General features: G+C 38.2%; 2 protein-coding genes and 1 long non-coding RNA gene across 4 annotated transcripts; all 3 read left to right on the top strand.

Annotated features, from left to right (window-relative positions):
• Positions 1-2,244: 2,244 nt before the first annotated feature.
• Positions 2,245-5,380, top strand: LOC136817085 (uncharacterized). Its single transcript, XR_010848023.1, has 3 exons — positions 2,245-2,315; positions 5,000-5,123; positions 5,366-5,380. It is a non-coding gene; the product is annotated as an uncharacterized lncRNA (long non-coding RNA).
• A 4,189-nt stretch (positions 5,381-9,569) lies between these two features.
• LOC136817092 (uncharacterized) lies at positions 9,570-13,874 on the top strand. The gene is made up of 4 exons (XM_067073430.1): positions 9,570-9,578; positions 9,789-9,936; positions 10,561-10,659; positions 11,054-13,874. The coding sequence occupies exons 1-4, from the start codon at positions 9,570-9,572 to the stop codon at positions 11,845-11,847; spliced, it is 1,050 nt and encodes a 349-aa protein (XP_066929531.1). The 3' UTR covers positions 11,848-13,874.
• Positions 13,875-15,463: 1,589 nt separating this feature from the next.
• LOC136817065 (uncharacterized) lies at positions 15,464-17,746 on the top strand. Of its 2 annotated transcripts, XM_067073409.1 has the most exons (3): positions 15,464-15,825; positions 16,276-17,012; positions 17,269-17,746. In XM_067073409.1, the coding sequence occupies exons 1-3, from the start codon at positions 15,792-15,794 to the stop codon at positions 17,464-17,466; spliced, it is 969 nt and encodes a 322-aa protein (XP_066929510.1). In that variant the 5' UTR covers positions 15,464-15,791; the 3' UTR covers positions 17,467-17,746. The 2 variants fall into 2 exon arrangements, with proteins under 2 accessions (XP_066929510.1, XP_066929509.1); XM_067073408.1 differs by lacking the exon at positions 15,464-15,825 and having other exon boundaries at positions 15,954-17,012.
• The last annotated feature ends 6,552 nt before the right edge of the window (positions 17,747-24,298 follow it).

Raw genomic sequence — 24,298 nt, 5'->3', positions numbered from 1 at the left:
GGGATAATATATACACACCTGTCTGAGAACATAAAGTTCAAATGCAATTGAATCCCAACAGTCCAGACCAGGCCAGCCCCCGCGCTGCTTGCTCGATCGATAGGATCGATAATCAGAACGAAACTATGAATTTTCATTTTGTGGCGTAATGTCAAAAAGAAGATGCTGAAGTGTCATCAAATTCGTTGAGTAGCGTCAATTTTAGAAATATATAGCCTCCGCGGAAGCGAGTTTATGTATCGAAGGATATAGCGAGCACCTCACTAAAAGCCGGGATTTTTTATCTCGTTTCTTAGTGAGTTCCACTTTGACGATTTCTGAAAAATAGAAGCATTTCAAGTGTTTTGACGCAAATTCGATTCTATTCGTTACTGCAACGGCTTCAAAAGTTTAAAGTGATGTCAAAAAATCGAATGTTTGGAGCCCGAAAACCCGAGCTCCATAGTTAAAAACATCGGTTTTTACATATCTGCGTAGTCTGTACCACCCCGCCGCCACGGGCGTTTTTTATATTTTGAACCAAACTTGCCGTGTGTCGGTCTGTTACGTTTAGCCAGATTCTGTGTCTCAGTTTGTCCCAGTTTTCTGGGACAAAATCTTAAAAAACACAAGCGCAGGAGTGCTTTTTTGAAAATTGAAAGATGCCATTGCATTGACGTGTTTAAAGTAACGTCAATTTAGTTGAGATGTTTTGAATGCTAAAAACAGTTACGCTCCACCCGAGAGACATTCGAAGATTTTTGAAAAAGGTGAGACAGGGAATGTTACCTAACCGTAGCAGACCCTATTTTGCATTATCTTTTCAGTCAGCGAAGAAGAGTCTGGTACAGGCTATTATCTGCGCAGCACTTAATTACATATCTGCGCAGCTCATAATTTGTCTGCGCAAAATAATTACATATTTGCGCAAAAATTACATATCTGCGCACAATGGAGGCTTTAGAAGTTCCGCTTCAAAATGCAAGCTCAATTTAGGTATTGCACTTTTGAAATTAATATTGTCTTCCGCGTAGCTACATCAGCAGGAGCCGGTTACCACTTTTCTAAAAATTCCGATCAAATACAGAGGATATAACTTAGGGTTTTTCATTTTAGTGTTTACTTCCTTTTCCTTCTTTTTCGAAAATTTTAAACCTGTGGTGAGAGATGCCTTGGCAAAATTTATGATTATGACACGAAAGGATCGCGATAAGAACAATGTCGTACTATTTACTTAAAAAGTGGTTTCCGTGTAATTCTCCCTTCGAACAACGAAGGAACCACAGACAAGTAATTTCATGCGATTATTGCATTAAATTCAATAGGACAGTACCGTACCGTATTAGTTAACAATAAGTTGAAGCAAAATCTTACCATCTGTATCCATCTGGAACATTGTCAGCTGTCAAAGCCATTTGTCCACCGCAAACAACGCATACCTTGTTTGGTGGTATAAGAGCTTTTCCTTGGAGGAAGTGAATTATCTCAATTTTTGACCCCCCAAACAGCAATGCACCCCATCGATCTAAAAATTGTCGATGAGCGCGAGTTGCGGCTGCTTGAGGTACTACTTGAGCTGCTGCCATCTTGAACAAAAATAATGGAGTGACCTGACACGATTTTTTTCTACAGTCTTATGGTTCGTTAGTTATGTGATCGTCAGACTGGACAGTTTTTCTAGACAATTATCTAGACAATAAAGAAGACGGAATTCTTAGTAGCTAACTTGTTTACTACCCTGTCTCAATGATCTTTCGAATTTTTAATCTCAAAGCCCCACGTGATTTCAATGGGGTACTACGGTTTTGAGTTGAAAAAGCTTTATGCAAAATGGTACCAAAATCATTGCTTAATTCTTTATAAGCTACAGACTTTCATGCCATTTGGAAGTTTTGGAAGTTTTGGAAGTTTTCTCATTTTTCAAAAATGTTGCGCGTTTGAAAGGTCAAAAGCTTTTTTTTTGATGTCTCGATTCTTCGAATTCTTCTTTAGTCTAAATATTGATTGGGGTAGACTAGACAGACTACAAAAAACAAATATTATATAGACATGACCAGTGAAAAGCTTTTTAGTATAAAAGTATTCGTATGGATCCGAGAGCGAGACAATTCTATAAACAATAGATTTTCTTCACTTTATTCGCGCTTTCGCGGAATACTTTGATCAGTTTGTGCTGCCAACGATAGAAGAAAGATGGACAGCATCATGGAAAATGTAGAAAATTACACAATCATGATTCGTGAAATGATGGACAGTGGACTACTGGCAAGGCAACTGTATTGTTCAAATCGTCACCAAAGAACGCAGATGGTGTTAAACCCTGACATGAAAAGCTGGTAAGAACTAATCTTTCTCAATTAATCAACTCTCATTGATGACAATTTTAGCAATAGTTGCGGTGAGGCTTAAAAAAGCACTCGTAGTCTGGGTCTGGGTCGAGAGTTAAGCTTTAGAAGAACACCGTAAGATCGCGGCTAAACTTGGCCATAGTCGGTCTAAAATCAGTCATCACATTGTGTAACCGAGAAAGGGGTAGCTAAATTGACTGCACACTTTTTTATAAGAATAGTGTATTTTGGATGAGGGTCAAGTATTCTGAAGAAATCGCCGAAATTGAGTAAATTTGATAGATAAGACGAGTCATCAAAAATTAAGTTTAGCTCTCTTTTTTCCCCGTTTTTGGAAGTTTTAAAATCTTCACAAATTTAGAAAAATTACAGATTGCCCAAAATCCAATTCGGAGGAATGCGTAAGTTTTAGGCATTATATTGTTAAATTTCAAAATTGTCTTATAATATGACAATAGTGGTCGAAATAGGCCTTTTTCTTCGGATTGGTTATATTAGTGAGTCACTCGCTTTGAACTGTCACCGGAAGAGCTTACCCTGAGCGGAAGAAAATTTTGAAAATTCGCTCCTTCTATTTGCCTTAAAATCGTCTTATTTTTACATCAATCTGCTATAATAGGAAATATTATAAAGGACTGGAACTAATTTTAACGAGTAGGAAAATCCTAAAGACTTTCGCGAATTTCGGCTAAATTTACCGCATTCGTCAAAATTAGTTCTCTTGAAAGAACGAAAGACAAAGTAGAAGATCAAAATGTTAATTTCCATCTAAGATTACTGTATACTATTTTCAAGAATTATACCTCGGAAATGTTTAAATTGGTTTGCTCAAATGCAAGAATAGAAATTCTGGATAGAAATTAATATGGAAACTCAAGATAACTGGATCAACATTAACCGAACAGTAAAGTTTCCTCAGATGATATTGGTCTGTTATTTTCTAAGAATACAAAAAATTTTGGGTCGGTGATTTTTATTTCTGGTCGATTTTAACCGATAACCGACCGTTTTTTATCGATCATGAGCAAATAATGCGCAAGCAGAAATTCTGAAACGTGATTTCTTTTTATCTAAGAAATTTAAAGTTTTTGTTTTCGAGTTTGCGAGTTTTGAAATATCAAATTTTCGAAAAATCTTTCTCCAGCCTGGTTTCATTTTGATTTTAAATTGAATTATAACCTTTAACAACATTGTGAGAATATCAAAGACTGGAAAATTGACTGGTTCTTATAAAAAAGCGTACACGTCATGAACCTTAGAGGACTTCGTAGTTTTAGGCTAAGCAGTCTAATCGACATCCGAATACGGAAGCTTTTTCAGACTTCCATATCCGGAAGCTTTTTGACGTTTTCTTCGTCGTTCCCAGTTTGAAACTTCCGTTTTTGGAAGCTTTTTGTGAGTTATTATCAATACGCAACAAAAAGGTAATTTTGAATGAAATCATTAGCCTAGAAATCTAAGCTAGTTTGATTCAGTCACTTGGATAAATCTGATGGTTAAGTTGTGACTGAATAACTAGCTTAGTACAAGTAAACTCGGTAGCTTATCAACTGACAACAACGACAATTCAAATTTCGCGGCGAGAGATGACGTAATTACATATTCCAAGGCAAACTTAAAATCCGTAAATATAAAAATCTTTAAAGCGCTGAAAAACGCTATATTGCCATAAGCCGTGTGTCCTAGCCTTTTGAATACGGGCTTAGTTAACTAGGCTATGATATGAAATCACTTAGTTTGAAAACTGCAGAGAATTTCACATTGATATTTTTCAAAAAACCGTACCGAAGACAAAAAAAAACGTACCGCTCGAGATTTTTGGATGAACAGATAAAGATTAGATCTAATTTTTATGAACCACTTTTTAGATTTTTGAAGAAGCCTTTTGATTGTCTTCAAATGCATAGAAAAGTGAAGAAAGTCGGTGAAAAAGTGAGCAAAATTCGCGAAATTGACATCAAATCGTCAAAAGGCTTCCGGATACGGAAGTCTGAAAAAGCGTCCGTATCAGGATGTTGATTAGACTGTTAAGAGGAATATCAGGGGGGGGTCAGTGTCAGAATTCGCCGGAAGTTCGGCCGTCGAAATATTTCTTCGGTCGGTGGAATAGTCGCCCGGCCGGTTGACGTCGGATTAGTCATTCGGCCGTCAAAAAAGTCATCCCAGCCCGCGAAAAATTGGTTGTCGGAAAAGTTATCCGGTCTGCCAAAATAGTGACCGAGTTATTTTTCGGAGTTATTTTTTTGAGCTGCAAAAAACGAGTCATGATAAGATTTCTCGTAAATTTTGACTTAATTATGATGTCATTATCATCATCAATTTCGGTACTTGGATTGTTTCCTGTGGTTAACTCAAATATTTTAAATAACTTTAAGGTTAGCTATTTAAATTTCCTCTTAATAATACTTAAACTATTAACTCGGTTATAATTAAGACAAAAATTACAAAAAAAGACGCAATAATTAAACTTGGTTTTTCACAAAACTCAAAAAAATAACTCGAAAAAAATAACTCGGCCTCTATTTCTGCTAATCGGATAACTTTTCTGATGGTCAATTTTCCGCGGGCCGGACTGTTCCGACGGCCGGACGACTATTCTGCCAACCGAAGAACTATTTCGACGAATTCTGATAGAGAAAGATGTACGGAAATCTACAATTCTTTATTTTCAGGAGATGCCATGTATGTACGAACAAGCTGTCTGTTACGTCAAGATCTTTCTTTGTGAACACCCGAACAGAGTTGTCCTCGTGGATGAAAGTGTTGAACAGTTGGTGTAATGAAAGCACCATCAAGGTATAGACGGGTAGCTAGAATCTATCAATTTCCCCCCTTAATAAGAAAAGGAAAGAAAAATTCTAATCCGAAATGGTTTATATTTTATACTTTTCATACAAACAACGAATGGGAAATAAAATTTACCGCCTAGAAAAATGAATCTATCAGCCGTCAGTGTTCCCAGTAAATTTAAGTTGTAATATATAATAGCATGATACAAACAAACATTTCCTATTAATATTTTCCTTCTCTATATATAGGAAATTGCAACAGCCCGCTCACTGCACAAGACGATGGTTAGTGACATGTGTCGACATTTTCGTCTGGCTTGTCAAACATGGCTTGTTGAAACAAAACCCTTGCTTTTTGGGGGAGAAGGAAAGCATGTCATGGTTGAAAAATTAAAGGTATATTTCTAAATATATTTGGTTCGAAGTTTCTCTAATTCGATAAACACGAGGTAAATATTGAGCTATGGAGCTGGGGAAGAAGAATATAAGGAAGAATTGAATTGACTTGAATGCTGATAATCAGGAAAAAATGGAATCATAGAGCTTATTTGAATTGAAAAGCGTCAACTGTAAATCCATTTGCTTCAAGTCTACATTACATAATTTTTGCTTTACTTGTTTTTTTCTCATAAAATACTTGCGATTTTAATAAATTTTATAACGTTGGATGAATTTGAGCAAACTTACTGTTATATTTTCAGTGAAGAGAACGGAAGAGAACGAGGCAAGAAGATTTTAGGTAGGAGTTTACCTTAGGTTGAGGGTATCGTAACGCTGAGAATTTTTTTCTATTTCAGGATTGTGTCAGCAATGATCAATGTGAAATCTGTATCATTTATGATACAGAAAACGATGTCGGCTACCTTTTGCACAACACTGACAACAGATACACGCAACAATGGGTTTTACCAGTGAAAAGGGGTACTTTTGTGTTTTCAGACAAAGTACTCAATATACCTGCTGGCTATCAACAAAGCCAAACCCTAGCCCTTTTTCAAGGCAACAACACGGTTGATAAAGCCAACCATGCGAAGAAATGGATAAAAAAGAAACGTGGCGTCTCTTGCCCTAACGCAGGTGCAACTCTGTCTGAATACAATTTCAGGCACTTTTTTGCAAAGAATCAGGAATTAGGAGATAAAATGGTTAATTTGTTAAAAGACATTTACGAGCCAGTTTTTTTGCAATAGTTATATAGAGCTGAAAAACTCTTAGGTAAAGCAAAGATACCTCAGGAAAGATGATTTTTAAGGAATTTTCATTTTATAAGAACTTCCATTTGGCAGCTAGCTAGGCTACTACGCAAAAATAAAAACAATAAAATGTTTTTCCAAAGAAAATTATTTTGCTTGAGGGAGTCTGCAAAATACTTGTATTTTTCAAAAGATTATTCTTACCGTTGTTATAGAAGAAAAACTTTTACCGATCAGGCGAAATTCCAAGCACTTTATTTAGTCACTGGCCGTTTTTTGACTTACAAATTGAGTTTTGGCCTTTGGAGCAGCCAATGTCAAAAATAAATCTTCTTTGCGACGCAGAACAGTAAAAATATCGGTTTTGGGTGCGACGCGGAACAGTGAAAAAATCGGTTTTGGGTGCGACGCGGAACAGTGAAAAAATCAGTCTTGGGTGCGACGCGGAACAGTGAAAAAGTCGGTCTTGGATGCGACGCGGAACAGTGAACAAACAAGTCTTGGGTGCGACGTGGAACAGTGACAAACAAGTCTTGGGTACGACGTGGAACAGTGAAAAAAATCGGTCTTGGGTGCGACGCGGAACAGTGAAAAAATCAGTCTTGGGTGCGACGCGGAACAGTGAAAAAATCGGTCTTGGGTGCGACGCGGAACAGTGAACAAACAAGTCTTGGGTGCGACGTGGAACAGTGAACAAACGAGTCTTGGGTACGACGTGGAACAGTAAAAAAATCAGTCTTGGGTGCGACGCGGAACAGTGAAAAAATCAGTCTTGGGTGCGAAGCGGAATAGTGAAAAAACCAGTTTTGGGTGCGACGCGGAACAGTGAAAAAATCAGTCTTGGGTGCGACGGGGAACAGTGAAAAAATCGGTCTTGGGTGCGACGCGGAACAGTGAAAAAATCGGTCTTGGGTGCAACGCGGAACAGTGAAAAAGTCGGTCTTGGGTGCGACGCGGAACAGTGAAAAAACGAGTCTTGGGTGCAACGCAGAACAGTGAAAAAATCGGTCTTGGGTGCGACGCGGAACAGTGAAAAAAACAGTCTTGGGTGCGACGCGGAACAGTGAAAAAATCGGTCTTGGGTGCAACGCGGAACAGTGAACAAACGAGTCTTGGGTGCGACGCGGAACAGTGAAAAAATCGGTCTTGGGTGCGACGCGGAACAGTGAAAAAATTGGTCTTGGGTGCGACGCGGAACAGTGAAAAAATCGGTCTTGGGTGCGACGCGGAACAGTGAAAAAACGAGTCTTGGGTGCGACGCAGAACAGTGAACAAACGAGTCTTGGGTGCGACGCGGAACAGTGAACAAACAAGTCTTGGGTGCGACGTGGAACAGTGAACAAACAAGTCTTGGGTACGACGTGGAACAGTGAAAAAAATCGGTCTTGGGTGCGACGCGGAACAGTGAAAAAATCAGTCTTGGGTGCGACGCAGAACAGTGCAAAAATCGGTCTTGGGTGCGACGCGGAACAGTGAACAAACAAGTCTTGGGTGCGACGTGGAACAGTGAACAAACGAGTCTTGGGTACGACGTGGAACAGTAAAAAAATCAGTCTTGGGTGCGACGCGGAACAGTGAAAAAATCAGTCTTGGGTGCGAAGCGGAATAGTGAAAAAACCAGTTTTGGGTGCGACGCGGAACAGTGAAAAAATCAGTCTTGGGTGCGACGGGGAACAGTGAAAAAATCGGTCTTGGGTGCGACGCGGAACAGTGAAAAAATCGGTCTTGGGTGCGACGCGGAACAGTGAAAAAGTCGGTCTTGGGTGCGACGCGGAACAGTGAAAAAATCGGTCTTGGTTGCGACGCGGAACAGTGAAAAAGTCGGTCTTGGGTGTGACGCGGAACAGTGAAAAAAACGAGTCTTGGGTGCGACGCGGAACAGTGAAAAAATCGGTCTTGGGTGCGACGCGGAACAGTGAAAAAAACAGTCTTGGGTGCGACGCGGAACAGTGAAAAAATCGGTCTTGGGTGCAACGCGGAACAGTGAACAAACGAGTCTTGGGTGCGACGTGGAACAGTGAAAAAATCGGTCTTGGGTGCGACGCGGAACAGTGAACAAACAAGTCTTGGGTGCGACGTGGAACAGTGAACAAACGAGTCTTGGGTACGACGTGGAACAGTAAAGAAATCAGTCTTGGGTGCGACGCGGAACAGTGAAAAAATCAGTCTTGGGTGCGAACCGGAATAGTGAAAAAACCAGTTTTGGGTGCTACGCGGAACAGTGAAAAAATCAGTCTTGGTTGCGACGGGGAACAGTGAAAAAATCGGTCTTGGGTGCGACGCGGAACAGTGAAAAAATTGGTCTTGGGTGCGACGCGGAACAGTGAAAAAGTCGGTCTTGGGTGCGACGCGGAACAGTGAAAAAATCGGTCTTGGGTGCGACGCGGAACAGTGAAAAAGTCGGTCTTGGGTGCGACGCGGAACAGTGAAAAAACGAGTCTTGGGTGCGACGCGGAACAGTGAAAAAATCGGTCTTGGGTGCGACGCGGAACAGTGAAAAAAACAGTCTTGGGTGCGACGCGGAACAGTGAAAAAATCGGTCTTGGGTGCAACGCGGAACAGTGAACAAACGAGTCTTGGGTGCGACGCGGAACAGTGAAAAAATCGGTCTTGGGTGCGACGCGGAACAGTGAAAAAATTGGTCTTGGGTGCGACGCGGAACAGTGAAAAAATCGGTCTTGGGTGCGACGCGGAACAGTGAAAAAATCGGTCTTGGGTGCGACGCGGAACAGTGAAAAAGTCGGTCTTGGGTGTGACGCGGAACAGTGAAAAAATCGGTCTTGGGTGCGACGCGGAACAGTGAAAAAGTCGGTCTTGGGTGCGACGTGGAACAGTGAAAAAAACGAGTCTTGGGTGCGACGCGGAACAGTGAAAAAATCGGTCTTGGGTGCAACGCGGAACAGTGAACAAACGAGTCTTGGGTGCGACGCAGAACAGTGAAAAAATCGGTCTTGGGTGCGACGCGGAACAGTGAAAAAATTGGTCTTGGGTGCGAAGCGGAACAGTGAAAAAATCGGTCTTGGGTGCGACGCGGAACAGTGAACAAACGAGTCTTGGGTGCGACGCGGAACAGTGAACAAACGAGTCTTGGGTGCGACGCGGAACAGTGAACAAACGAGTCTTGGGTGCGAAGCGGAACAGTGAAAAAACGAGTCTTGGGTGCGAAGCGGAACAGTGAAAGTAGGCGGGGAGCTCTGGTCAGTAAAATTTACTTTGGGTGTCAAGCGGAACAGTCGCTCTCACTGTTCCGCTTGGTGCCCATGGGCCCTGTAAAGCTTACCTGATCCAAAACACCTTTGTTACACCTTTTTCATTCAGGTTTTTTATAAGCTCATTGTTACTGATACACAGAAAGTTGCGTGTCCTTTCATCTACTCTGCTAAAAATTTAAACCAGTCTATTATGACGATTTGAGTCTTTGAGTCCTGTTATGTAGGGTTTTAAGCTCGAATATCTTTTTTTGTTTTTTTCTTCATTAGATTGATGAGGGTATTTTGTGGACGCTTGATGGAAAGTATGATAATGTATCACTTTCTGAACAACTTGCTCAAAATTATGGTGAAGATGTTTTGAATGGCAAAGATCATCAAGTAATTTCTTGTTTGGCAAGAGCTAACGAGTTACTGAGTACGTAGTATATCAATGTCATGATAGTGTAAAGGTCTTGTTAGACGATAACATTCGGTAACATTTTTGTGTAACATTTTCTAAAAATAGCAAATGTTGTACAAAGTGTTACCGTGTAACATCGATTAACATTCAGAAACATTCAAATGTTAACGAATGTTACGCGCAGATAGCAAATCAAAAAAAAATGATTTGCTCTACATGGTTAACATTTTGAATCAAAGGATGCCGCCATTTAAAGGGAATTTAAAAGGATACTTCAAGTGCGCACGTGTTTTTTCGCCGATTTTTCTCTCTTTTTCTCTCTTTTTTAATAAAAAAAATCAAATGTTACACACAAAATGTTTGCGTGTAACATATGTTAACATTTCTTGAGCACATTTTTGAAATCTTCTATTTTTAGAAATGTTAGCAAATGTTACACAAAAATGTTACTGTCTAACAAGACCTTAAGCTCTTCTTTTGAAAATTATGCTTCTAGTAATATCATTATGTATCAAGTTTGTTTGATTTGATTTTGAAATAAGCTGTGCTTTAAGCAAGAAAAATCTAATTGAATCTGAAGCAGGATGATATCGACAAACAAATTTACATCAAATCCTTTTTTATCAATTTCAAATTCAGTCGATGAGAAGAAGTACGAGTTTCATTTGCTGGAAATTCAACGAGCTTTGGATGAAGAAGGGAGCTTCCGTGGAGAAGGAGAAAGCAGAACTTTCAGAGGTTCGTAATCCGAAGGCTTCCACCTTCTCCGTTTTTTCGTTGTATATTTTCTAAAGTCAAATGCTATATTTTTTACTCGATGATTAATATTATTGCATTTCTCCTAGCTATTGGCTTTATCTTCTAATGGTGTTTATAATCTTCTCCTCTTCTTTTTTGTCTTTTCTTTTAGTTGTGCTGAATTCTAGCTTCGAATCTCTCGCACTAACTAAAAGCTCTCTCATTTCACTCTAAAGTTAAGACTGGGGTCAGTTAAAAATCGAGCTAGCCTATGTCCTGCTGTGTCTCATAAAAAGGTTGAAACTTTTGGCAGTTAGAGAGACAGTGCTGTGTCTCAAAATGATAGCCAGAGCTGTAGATAATGATTAATTTCAATATCAATCTTTGTTCATAGGAAATATGGATTACACAGAAGATCACATCAAAATCTTTTCTTCACGTGAATTGTCAACTGGTGAAATGAAGTATGATTTCAAAAACCTTCTCATCCAACCTGAATACCATTTACTTGATTTCGAAGAGAAATTCAATGGAAGTTTGAATGAATTTTGGGGACAGTGTGACGATGAGAAAATCAACGAAGGTGAGCGTGAACACACTGAATCATTTTACGGTGGCATGTATTGGGATCCCTATAGATGTGATATGAGAGAACGAAAACATTATCAAACTTACCGAGAAAAATACACCAAACGGGTGAGAAAATATTCAAAGTATCTATTGTTTGCTTTCCCAAAATCTCAAAAAGCTCACATCCTTTCGAAATGTGGAATCAAAGAATCATTTAAGTTCCTCGTTGAAGAGTATGAAGCTGGCTCCTCAATGTTCAAAGAATATTCCAACACCTTTCTAGAGGAAGTTCCCATTGAGGAGTTTTTCGAAAGTTGTGAAACGTTGGAGGAGGTAATTGATGAAAGATTGAATGTTACCATGGTTATGCAGTTTCTTTTGAAAGTCGGCGACGTTGAGTTAACAAAATCTTTTATCGATAAGGTTATGGGAGCTGAAAAATATTCAGGTAAATATTACGGCATCGAAGAAGAAGAAATGATAAAACCTTTAATTAATTTGTTGAAGGCTTTTCCATGGCAACCCCTTAGTGAGTCGGTTGAGACAGTTATTAGTCATTGTCCAAAAGAACAGTATGAATTTTGGCTAGAGTGTGTTTTCATCTACCGGTATCACTGAGATTGCACATAAAGTTCTTGCGATCAGTTTGCAGAAAATGATGGATGATAAAAGATTCCTTCCGTTATGGTTGAAAATATTCAAGCTTGTTTTTGAAAACGAAGAATTTGGTAATCGTTGGTGGGATAAGATCATCTCCTGTGAAGATCTTGTCAACAAAGAATTCGATATCATTTCTCATATTTGTTTGAATCTACCCATTGAAACAAACCCAGTAAAGTTTCCTTCTCTTTTAACCGCTTTGGTGACTTCAATGACAACCGAGGACAACCCATATTGTGTTAAGAGGTATGCGGAAAAGTTACTTGATGTTATCGCCAAAATCAAAGGGAGTGAATTTTTCGAAAGTGCTCTCACTAATTTAAGTAATCAGCTTGTTTCTGAAGGTCGTATCTCAACCTTGATAAAACTAGCAGAACTCTGTGCACCGAAAGATCAACATTCTCGCCACAATGAAGAAGTTGTTAAACTATTTCTGGAAGGGTGTTTTGATTGGTTATCAAAAGCAACTTTCGAAAGGAAACATATACAAAGTGTTGTCGATATAGTTGTCCTTTTGAACCAGCACAAACAATTGTATAATGGTCCTATGATTGAGAAATACATAGAGTCGTGTCAGAAAATATCCGATCCTGATTTTATTTGTAATGTTGTCAACAAGTTATTTACCATGTCATGTTCGTTTTACTTTCTCAAGCCGTTACTTCAATCACTTGCCAATTTGTTAAGCACCAAAACATTCACCGATCACAAAGCAATGTCTTCAACTATCAACCACATGTTCATCCAAGGACCTGAGTTTGATCATCTATTGACTCTTCTGTTGACTAACGAAAAAATTCTCTCTTCCATTGATCTTCTCAATGAAATTCTACATTCACTTCTCAGCAAGGACGACAACATCGAACAATTGAAAACCAGTATCAATTTCCATGGATTGTTGACCAGCTTCGTCTCTCTAATGCAACAACCGAATAACACAAACAAAGAATTTTCATCTCTCCGTCTGGTTCATGAATTTCTACTCAGCTTAAGCGACGAATCTCCTTTACATCAACTGGTTCCTCAAATAATTGACACAAGTTTGCTGAAAAACGATTTCCCTAAGTGTATACAATATCTATCCAAACTTTCCATCCGTGAAACTGAGACATTCAAAACCTTCCTCACAACGACAATTCATGCTTTGGGAATCTTCCTCCGCCGATATAATACAATCATCGATGCTGAATACCAACTTATTTATGACTTCATAAAACTATTGCTTAAGAACGACCACTTCACGCCCTTTGCTTTACAGCTTGCTTCGTTGAAAGACCTTACCAACAACGATTATAGAAACTTATATCATAACAATAAAGAAAGGTCCGTTCTGGAAAATCTTCTGGCTGCTTTCAAAAATCACCGCAACACCGATTTCTTTGCCGCCCTCCAGCTCTCTCGTTCAAGGAGTTTGCAAATGTTGAAAGATTATGGTCCCCCTAAATTCACCTGGGAGCAACCTGATGTGAATATCGATCACGCCAAAGTTCAGGAGTTTCTCCGAAGTAAACGCGAAACAATCGTATTGCGAACTTTCCGATCCTATAAAAGCGCTAATAACTGGATCCAAAAGCATAGTGGATACAACAAAGACAGGAAATACAGTTTTACCGCCCAAATCCGTACCGCCAACAACGGGTGGAAGAGTTTAGTGGATGTTAAGAAAGGGCGTCATATTCACGAAGAGAGAGAGGAAAGATTTCAGAATCTTATGAATGAATTGGAAGAAATTCTTGAAAGTTTGAAAATATCAAACGTTGAAAATCCATTAGCTGCGTAATTAGAATCAATTTCTTTAGGGTTATCTTCATATTCATTTAATCTTTACTAAAAAACTAGAACAAAATAAATATGCTCTTTTTCATGGAAGATCCTCAAAATTTTCAAGAAATCTTGGTGAGTTTGGTTTTTGAAAAGATTGTATCCATATTATTGCTTTACTTTCATTATGTTTTTTTCGCGTTTCAGATAATTTTCTATCTAAAAATAGGCAAAAATATTTTTATATTTTATTTTAGTTTAAAAAGGATAAAAATATTTATTTATTACAAATTATATTTCATATTTAAATTATTTTTCTACTTAAAAAATATATTTTTTGGTATTTTGCATTCAAAGTAATTTAACTCCTTTTTCAATATCCACCTGCTTTCATCAACAAAAGGTTTCTCTCCAGTAAGGGTGTCTTTGAGTCTGAATTAAATGTCTTGTGCTTTTTTTAATGAGCCATTAATAACCAGGCTGTCTTCGTTCTCAAGCCAAATATGGCTACACCAATGACATTTTCATCTTTCTTCGAATTTCCACTATTAACCACTCAAGTTCCATTTAGGGTTATTGTTTTGTTTACTTTAGTGAAATAGTAACAAAAAAATAATAATGAGAAGTGATTGAACATGTTATGTGGCAATCTATAATTTATTCATGGATCAAGTTGGAAATGGCGAAACCCAACATTTTGGTAAGAAAATTTACTTTTGCTTGGTCTGGTTGAGTGAAAACGTGGCTGACTCCTAGCTGAGTTTGGTGAGATTTGAAGACTTTTATTTGGAGGATGACTTGAATCTTGCAAAATGTTCAAGGCCATTTCGTGTCATTCACAATCTGCGTCGAAATATATTGAGAATTTTGGTTATTTCCTTGTTTTTCGAAATTTGAAGTTCGGGCGAGAAAGTCGCATTTAGACTATCTGTGAAATGTAATCACTGACCTTTATATGCCCTGGACCAAGCTTCTCAATCCCAGCCAAGCAAAATCTTTGATCGGAGTTTTTTGAAAATTGGTACCCTAATGGCGGTACTACTCGATAGCGGTGTAAATGCATCGAGAGCGCTAGGTCTACTTTTCTTCGAATTCTTTTGATGATGTAGCGGCGTTAGACGTTAATTTTTAACATCGCAATGGCTTCTCCTCGGGTACCAATTCCAAAAAAACTCGAATCAAAGATGGCAGATATTGCTTGGTCTCCAGGGTTATATAACGGTCAGTGAATGTAATCGAATATTTCATTTTGGGAGGGGTTCATGGACTTACAGGCGATATTCTGAGCCTTGATGGACCATCTATAAACGTTTAGATTCTCAGATCTTAAGTTCGTAAGTCTTAAGTGTAGCGTTAAAAATCAGAGTTAAAACTCTACCCTTCCAACCTAAGTTAGAGCGTTTCCAAATCGCTTATCGCTATAAGATTTCTTGAGGATTTCCCTTTTTTCTGATAATATTAAAACCTAATTGATTGCAGTATTTTAAAAGGCCAATACAGTCGGTGGAGAAGCTGAAATGTGATTTGCATCTTTTGAATGCTACAATCAGGTCTGTAATATTTTGGCAGTAAGCCTCAAAAACAACCCCTCAGCTATGTTTTTAATTCTCTAAGGGTTTGACTTCAAAAAACATGAAAATCACTGTTTACTGCCAAATATTACAGAACTGATTGTAGATAAGACGCGGTAACATGGTTCATATACCTAGTGTCACCAAAAACTTTCAATTGTTAAAGTAACTTTGAAGGGAAGTCCTTCTCATTATTTTACATCAAGAGAAAAAAAAGGTTTTCCATTGAATTACATGTATACAGTGGACTTTGGTTCTTGGGAAGCATTTGGACGCAGTAATTGCATCACTATGACTTGAGAATCCAAATGTGAACACAACGTTGAAACGTGTTGCCATCGACATACCTTGTCTGATGTTACCATGAAATGTGTGTCGTGGAATATCATTGCCTTTCATCATCCCGATGGTCCGACGCATTCGAGACTCTGACATCCACTAATCTCATCCAAAGATAATCGAGAGATAGTGTCTTCAAATATAGTTTACCTATCATAAAGATGACGGAGACAACAACCTAAATGAAGAAAAGATTCAAAACATGTCAAGTTTAACCCAATCTTTAATTTGATGTTGTGGATGATAACTGGATTTGTCTTCAAAGGTAAGAATCCAAAATTCGGGTGTTTTACTATCAGTTTTCTCTTTATATAGAATGTGTAGCCTGGATGTGAATCTATTGTCCAACTGACTAGGATTTTCTTTAAGTTTATTCACTTCGAGGCCAAGCAAAACCAAACATAATTTCTGAGTCCTGACTTTGCTCAGGGTCAGGGGGTTTCAAATTATGAATACTAGACAACATCATAAAATGACGTCACAGTATCTCTCTAAATATTAAAATATTTGACGTCAATTATTTGTCGTTCAAAATAATCTCTCATTTTGAAATCGACTAGTGGTCTAGTCGATTGTCCTGTCAGTAGAATAGTATTTAATAGTAATAATTTTGCAATTTCTTTGAAAATGGAATGGTCTGATCAAGTTCAACGTTTTCAGTGCCATTCATTGAATAAAAATTCATTTTCTTCATCTGTTTGGATTCTGTACGAAGATGCAGGAAGAAGATATTCAAGAAGGTCAGCTTTTGGACATTGTGTCTTTATTGCTGACCAAGTCTTCAAAAATACTTCCAACCAACAACGTCATGTCTTTGGAGGTGACACAACACGTGGATCAACGAGTTCCTTCAAAGCATTGGCAAACAAGAACAAATTTGGGTTTATTTCTGATGAATCTTCCGTTTCCTTCAGGAACCGCTCATTGATTACAGCTGCATGCGGGGAAAGCATCGTTCCATCATTGCCACTACACGAAAGGCGATACAGTCAACCTTCAGACGGAATTGATGAGTTGACTTCCGCCTTTCAACGTCTTTCAGTAAACGGCTCCCCGCCCATTGATCCGCCCACAGCACCCATCGTGCAAACAGCAGCACCCATTGATCCGCCCACAGCACCCATCGTGCAAGCAGCAGCACCCATTGAGCCGCCCGCAGCACTTATCGCGCAATCCACAACACCAGTTGAAAATTCATTAACAGCTAATGAGATAACCACAGCATTCTCTTCAACTATAAGCGACCACACTACCACAATCACCACCGGACACGCTTTACCCGACTTCGAATCCACCGACCTCATTGATGCTCTTGAACAGGAATCAGCTGAAGCGATGGGCGGCACCCACGGTGGCGGTCAACCTCTAGTGGCGGGTGCAATCACAAATGGGTTCTCCTCTAATGAGGAGTACTATCAATTTCTTCAGCTCATGCTGACTGCTGTCAATCAGGTGAGACATCCATTACAACAGTTGAAATTTCCTTTAAAAGTCCTCTGGATTCAACCTGGAAAACGTGCAGCGTTTTTGACATTCCGTGTTTTTTTATATTTAGATACCGGCAGGTGCTCAAAATTGAGGGAAACTCAATTATAAATCTTTTTCGACAAAATACTCCCGAAAATATCTTTTTTAACCCGATTCTTTTCCCATATTTTCTCTTGTAGGGTATTGAATTTAATCCTGTTTAAAATGATTCATTTTTCAGCTGCAACAAGAACTCTTGATGGAAGAGCGTGCTGAACAGGCTGCAAGAGACGCACGGGCCGCACGGGCTCTTCGTGATCTTGCTGCGAACGAAAACCGCGCTCAACCCATTCGACACGCTCGACGAAGAAGACGTCGCGAAGAAATGGAGGGCCTCGAGAATGATCCTAACGCCGCTAAACGGCGCCGAAGACTTTAAGTCTTTAAACAAAAAGCTTCGGCGACGCTCTTACGCACTCCCTCCACCTTTCAATCCAACAATCTATTTTCTTAACAAACCCAACGTACATCCATCGTCCACTTCCCAATGCAAACATCCTCTTCTTGACGCTAATTAATAAGTAACCGAAGAAGAAAAAAAAAATCCAATTCCATACCGAACGAACGAAATTCCAGGAAAACAACTGCTGACTTCAATAAACCAACTTGAATCACGTGACTTCTTCATACGCCGTTCTGGTCAAATCAAAACCTTCCCATCGAAGCTAAAATATATCAAAGCTAAAATATATCATATATCATAATATATCAAATATATGGTGTTTTTCCATTTCATCATGCATATGAATATTCTTAATTTTTTGGGAAAAATCGTCCTATACTATTCTTACGGTATTCTTAGGATAGGGTCCATCTGAAGCATAAAGTACCATTTTTGTGAAAGTTTCGAGCCTTACTTGGAAATAATCGGCAATATATATTATATATACAGTTAAAAGGCTCTAAAATTGGCATTCTTAGGTTCTGTTGCCAAATTCTTATAAAGTGTATTCTTATAAATGAAAAAGCGTGTATATTTAGGGTCAAATTTTTGACAAAATAGCTAAATGATGTGTGGTAAACCCGGGGGGGGGGGTTACTTGGCCAAAAAGGGGTACGGGGATGTGACGCTGGTCATGGTACCTTTTTTACATCAACGAGTCCCACGTACGGTCGCAAGAATCAACTTTTTGGAGGAATTTAGATGGAAAAAAATCTAGCAAAATTTTTCGAGTCTCAGCGTCCCATTCAAATTTTAGCAAGATTTTTCGAGTCTCAGCACCACATCCCTGTCGACAAGGGTAGTGCGTCCCCCCCCCAGGTTCTAAACATATACAACGTCAATGGTATTTAAATTCCCTGAAATGCTTATAAAAAAAGATTTCCCTCCTTACATGTTTTTTTATAAGAACAAACTATAAAAGAACATAAGGCTTCCATGGCCAAAATGTTAAGAACAAGTTAAGAATATTTTAAGGCTTCGCGGACTCTAAAACACCCAATTTCTTAAGAAATTGGACAAAAATCCTCAAAGAATGGTGAAAATAAGACATGTTAAGAACATTTTAAGGCTTCGCGGACTCTAAAACACTCAATTTCTTAAGAAAATGGACAAAAATCCTCAAAGAATGGCGAAAATAAGACATGTTAAGAACATTTTTAGAATACAACTCAAAAAGTTAAGAACATCCGAAGGCTTCAAAAGTTTCGGATGTTCTTATAACAAGAATTTGTGTACAACAATTTAAACTCTCAAAATATTCGAATGGTCATAAGAATGAAATCAATTTCAAATCACGCCATTGGCCTGCATTGGCTGAAATCGACATATCTCTTTTGTCTACAGCGTCGAATCCTTCCCTTGGGAGAACCTTTTACGCTTCATTGATTTTTAGAGAGAAAATGACAAAATAATTTGAAGCAACACGAGGCTTGTCGACATATCACTTAGAGAGAAGAGGGAGGCGTAGGAAAATATTTTCCTGATGCGCGCGATGCTTGAAGTCAATCTTTTTGATTTTTAGTACCGTATCACACAACATCTGAATAACATGAAATCTTATAAGGTATGTAAGTACGACTGACTTAATAATAATACTTTTTAGCTTTTTTATGCTTAAATCTTTCTTTGAAAATTCAGTAGAATATTATTTTTTGATTCTCAAAACTGATCTTATTTTTCCGATTTAGTTTAGTTCTGTCTATGACTATGGTCATTTTATAATTAAATCTCAGAAATTTTTAGGAGAGGGCCTCGACTTACAACTTTTTCTAAAGCAACTTTTCTCATTCATTTTCAGTGAACTGGCGTCAATCAAAGTCTATAAACATCTCGATTGTTTGCAAGAATCGTTGCTTCGTTCCGCTGCTAAGAAATAAGGAAGGTATATTTTCTTATTTTTTCTTAACACAAATTTTGGGCGTGATCGTGGGTCACGTGTAACATTTTAGAAGAATGATATCAACTTAGGATAATCTTATACCGAATGGTTACATTTTTTGTCGTGTTCTATGTTTAATTCTGAACCAGGTTATCTGGATGTGTGAGGTGTAGGGAGGGGGGTGTAGGAAATTATCTCTTGAGGAACCTGACGTGCAGACATTCTTTGAAATATTTGTGGACCTTGAGAATTTTGTAATTGACTTAAGCCAGCACTCAGTCTCAGTTTAGGTTTAGACTTGACTAGGGTGGGGTTAGATTAGCCAGAAAGAGGAAAAGAAAAACAAATTTTTGTTTATTTTTGCACTAATCCGTTTCGCCAAAACGAGGCTAAAACCTTTGGGCAGCCTGGAGACTTAAAAAATGGTCGGATTTGGCTGAAATTTGGCACACTCGTTCCTTGGGTGAATATCTGGGGTATTTTTTTCATTTTTTGAAAATATTTATTTTTGGGGCCTGGGGACGAGTTTTTCGCCAAAACGAGGCTAAAACCTTTGGGCAGCCTGGAGACTTAAAAAATGGCCGGATTTGGCTGAAATTTGGCACACTTGTTCCTTGGGTTAATATCTAGGGCGGGGGGGGGGGGCAGCTGGGCAAAAGGACCGACGGGTATGTGCGGGTCCTGAGGGTACCTTTTCCAATATGTTTAAAATGCACTGTAAGGGTCGGAAAAACTATAGATGCACTGTAAGGGTAGAAATTTTAGAAAATTCTTGAAAAATCTAGATATTTTGACCAAAAATGCTAGAATTTTGACCAATTTTTGCACGAAAGGGATCGAAAATTTGGGGGAAAATGCACTCTAAGGGTATGATTTTCACTGATTGCTGCACTGTAAGGGTGCAATTTTAAAAGCCAATTTTTGGCCCGCACATACCGTCAGTCTGCAAACCCAGTGCCCCCCCCCCCGGGATCTAGGGGTCTACAATTGGGCCTATGAATAATTTGAATCCACTGAAGTTTAGCCCAGTGCGTTGCGCACGTTCGACTATATAAAAATTATTTACTATTCGGGAAGTAACTTGGAAATCATTAATGTTTTTTTAAATTTGGAATATTCTAACAATTATTTTGACAAAGTAAGAATGATTTAGGAAATTACAACGTTGACAAATTTTTAATGTTTTTTCGATTTTTGGATATTTTGACAAATTTATTTCTTTAATTATCTTTAGAACTTTCGATTAATCTGGAATTTCGGGATATTTTGAAAGTGATATCTTTGGCCAATTTTGAGTAACTTGGCCAATTTTAAGTATCTTGGCCAATTTTGAGTATCTTGGCCAATCAGGCCAATTGGAAAATCAGGCCAAATTTTCAACCTCGGTGGGAAAATACCCTAGAATTTCAGCCCAACTTGGGAATTGGTTTTAATTTCTTTCCTCAATTGCGATCAAAAACAAATCGAAAAGAATTTTCCTGTGCCGTATATATTTTCTTGAAGTTATGCAACAGACCAGTGACATAGGTTACTTAACTAGACGTGCAAAATGTGATTTAGTACTCAGAGTTTAATGCGTCCTTAAGGACAAGAAAATTGTTACGTAAACTGCTCAGATTACTTTGATAAAACTTGTTATTAAAAGAATTTTTGAGTTTGAATGGAATGGAAACTCAATGGAGGATTAGACTACGATAAGAGACTAAACCGCCGCAAAAAAACATGTTTTCATTTCTATCTAAAGATAATTCAGTAATTCTCCTTTTCTATCGAGTGGGGATTGAGCCCACGACCTCTCGCTTGCCGGGCGATTGCTCTCCCAACTGCGCTATCGTTTCGTTGCTATTACACTAGTTTGAGAAAACTGGGAAGTACATTAGTGCAGGATCCGTTGATTCATTACCCATAAGTAATACGCACTTGATTTCACACAGTCTCCTTTTCTATTTTTTCAGGTTGTTTATGTTACAAGGCGGTACAAACAGAATCTTATCGAACGTAGACAAGTGATTCCAACCCTGGAGCACCTGTTCAACATTTAAACAACATAACTAACCCCATTGACCTACCAATCACATTCAAAGTAACCGAATGAACCGGATCTAACTTTCAAAATGTACAGTGAACATCATGCGAAAACATTCGATTTCTATCACCATAAAACAAAATATCCAACTTGCTTTCCTATTATAAGAATATTCAAGAAACTCACTATCCGGGATCCTTTGTTTCCCGACCCTGGTAAATACAAATTTGAATTCAATTTTTGAATCCGTTTTCTAATTTTCCTGATCTTCACACTTTGTCAACAATTCGAATGGCGTTTCCAACACTTTCCTAACGGCTTAGAAAATTTTCTAAAATGTGATTTTCTCAAAACCGAACCATAATCGAGACGTTAGTCTACTGTGCATTGCCTTCAGTTTCACAAGGACGAAGCACTAAACTAATAGCCTATCACTATCCAAACACACGATTTTTTTATCACACGGCAACTAAACTGAGGACTAAAGTGCTAAGGGCTTCGAACTCACGACTTCCAAACATCTAAGTGACAGAATATGGTATGATAGTTGGTTTTCTACTTATACTGTTCCTCTCTTAGATCATCCATATTGCTTGTACTGGTCAAAGATTGATCGACTTACTGGATAGCGAACAATATTGGAGGATTTCGGTAAAAAGCGCTGCTAGATGAAAGAAGTATTTATCGGAAGAACAGAGTGAAAGAATGGAAGATTCTTGTGGTGTCTGGTATACGTTATCTTAATTTTCGGTTTGAGAAATAATAGTTTTTTGTTCGGTGTTTGTATATATTTTGAAAGCTGGTAAGCAAGCAAGCAAGTAAACGTCTGTAAGGTTCTGAGATTCTTTTTACCATAAGTGTAAATATTTTTGCGGGTATTAAATTTTTGCGAATCGCGAAATTCTTTCTGAAAAAGTGTTCTATCGAATGTTTTGTCTCCTTTTCGAATAGTTTGCTTTATTTAACCACCAAGTAATCGGATATCTATGAATTTCTAAATTTTCGTCGTCGTTTTTGTTTTTCAAATATTAGTTCCGTTTTCAATTTTGAGTCGATGTTCTTTGTGATAGAGCTGTCATTTCTCGGGTAAGTTATGGCATGTCTTAAAATTACCATAATTTTTAGATCGTATTAGTCGACAGAAAATGACCAAACAAATGACTGAACATGAGGGGTACTATGATGTAGTTTCTAACCTGATGTGTAACCTAATTGTTTCTTCGCTCATTTTAAAAACCGCAAAAACTGATTATTACGTAATAATCGATGACGTCATCGAAACTCAAAATTGAATTTCTCAAAAATGGTTTATTCAATTGTCTTCAACCTTTCACCAAAGATGTATCTTACTAAAGTCGATCATTTAAAAAAAAAATTATTCGAAATTTTGATGGCGTCAGCAGAAAATAGGATTTTTCGTTTTTCACTGTTTTTAAAAAACTTTTATATATACTAAGTATATAATGGACACAAAAATTTCATCTGCAGTGACCGTACAGAAAAAAGGTTGCAAAAGACTCGGAAACTAAAAGAGCCGCTGCCGGGATCAAAAAGCTCACAAGCAAAAGGGCTGGAGTTTGGACTCAAAAGGACACAAGATCTTATTGTCCTAGTAATTTTATGAAATATGTAAGAAATATTATCTAATTTCTCTTCATATTCAAATTTACAGCGTGATGTCCGCATTTGATGTAGGCTTTCAACCGCAAAGCATGAGGCCAGGTTATGTTTTTGTTTGCCAAACAGAAGATCTAAGAATCCCGTCCCCGCTGGGATGATAGGATTTTTTCTCGAAGTTCCCCAAACGAGCTGCACATAAATACGTGAGTTAAAGTCTCCTCTTGCCCACATTTTGATTTATTTATATAAGTATATAAGTTTTTCATATCAGTTTTTTGGAAACCTGCAAATTTATAGACATTCGTCCATCTGGGATACAAATAAAGAAGGAATCCTTTATTGAATTTAAATCAAAAGAACTAATCGCCTCCTGGAAAGACACAATCGAGTCGTCGGAACGTCAACTTCTCGACACACTGTTACTTGGTATTGCTGAGAAGATGATCGATTTTGAGATTGAATTTTGGAAGACACTTGAACAGTTGGAAAAAGATACGGATGATATGGATGAACTTATTGATTGGTGGGTGAAATTGATGAAGTTTTTGGAGAAAGAAGAAAAACGGATTGTGTATAGAAAGCGAAGAAAATTGAGAAAACTGGTGGCTGGAGATGTTGAAAAAGGAAGTCATGGAATGAAAAGGTTTGATGAACATTTGAATGAATTTTCTTTTAAAAAGGACTTAAATGAACACATTAAAGGTATTTATCCTGATTTTGAAAATTTATTTAATTTATTGTCTCTTGATGAGACGGTTTTAGGGGGTTCTCAAGGGAGGGATTCTACGGAGAGTTCTCAAGGGATTGCGTCATCTGGGGACAAAGGGGATACGTCTAGTAATGAGGATTCTCAAGGGAGGGATTCTACTGTTATTTCTGATTCACGCTTGAACAAAACTAATCTGAATCAAAAAACTGCAGTAGAATTAGAATTAGGGGAGGGAAAGGGGACACGCCTTGAAGGTGTTTTTATATCTGACAATATTCTAAATCTTTCTAAGAGAGAACTGAATGATGCTGAGATTTCTTTATTGTCCAAGGGATTGAAGTTTGTACCTACCCCATCCTTTTCTGATAGAGCAGCCATTAAGACCGATTTGGAGCGTTTTGGGAGGAGGCTGCGTCTAGCTTGGCATTTTCGGGATGAAGGACCCTTTATTCATAATCCTTTTAAGAAAAAGAGCAACTTCAATCCCAAGGGCAAAGATGCTGCCATTGAAATTTATTTAAGTAGATTAGAAGAG

The sequence above is a fragment of the Clytia hemisphaerica genome, unplaced genomic scaffold, assembly GCF_902728285.1.
Source record: "Clytia hemisphaerica strain Z4C2 unplaced genomic scaffold, Clytia hemisphaerica genome assembly, whole genome shotgun sequence".
In the NCBI taxonomy this organism is placed as follows: domain Eukaryota; kingdom Metazoa; phylum Cnidaria; class Hydrozoa; order Leptothecata; family Clytiidae; genus Clytia; species Clytia hemisphaerica.
This window is presented reverse-complemented; position numbering and strand designations above follow the sequence as displayed.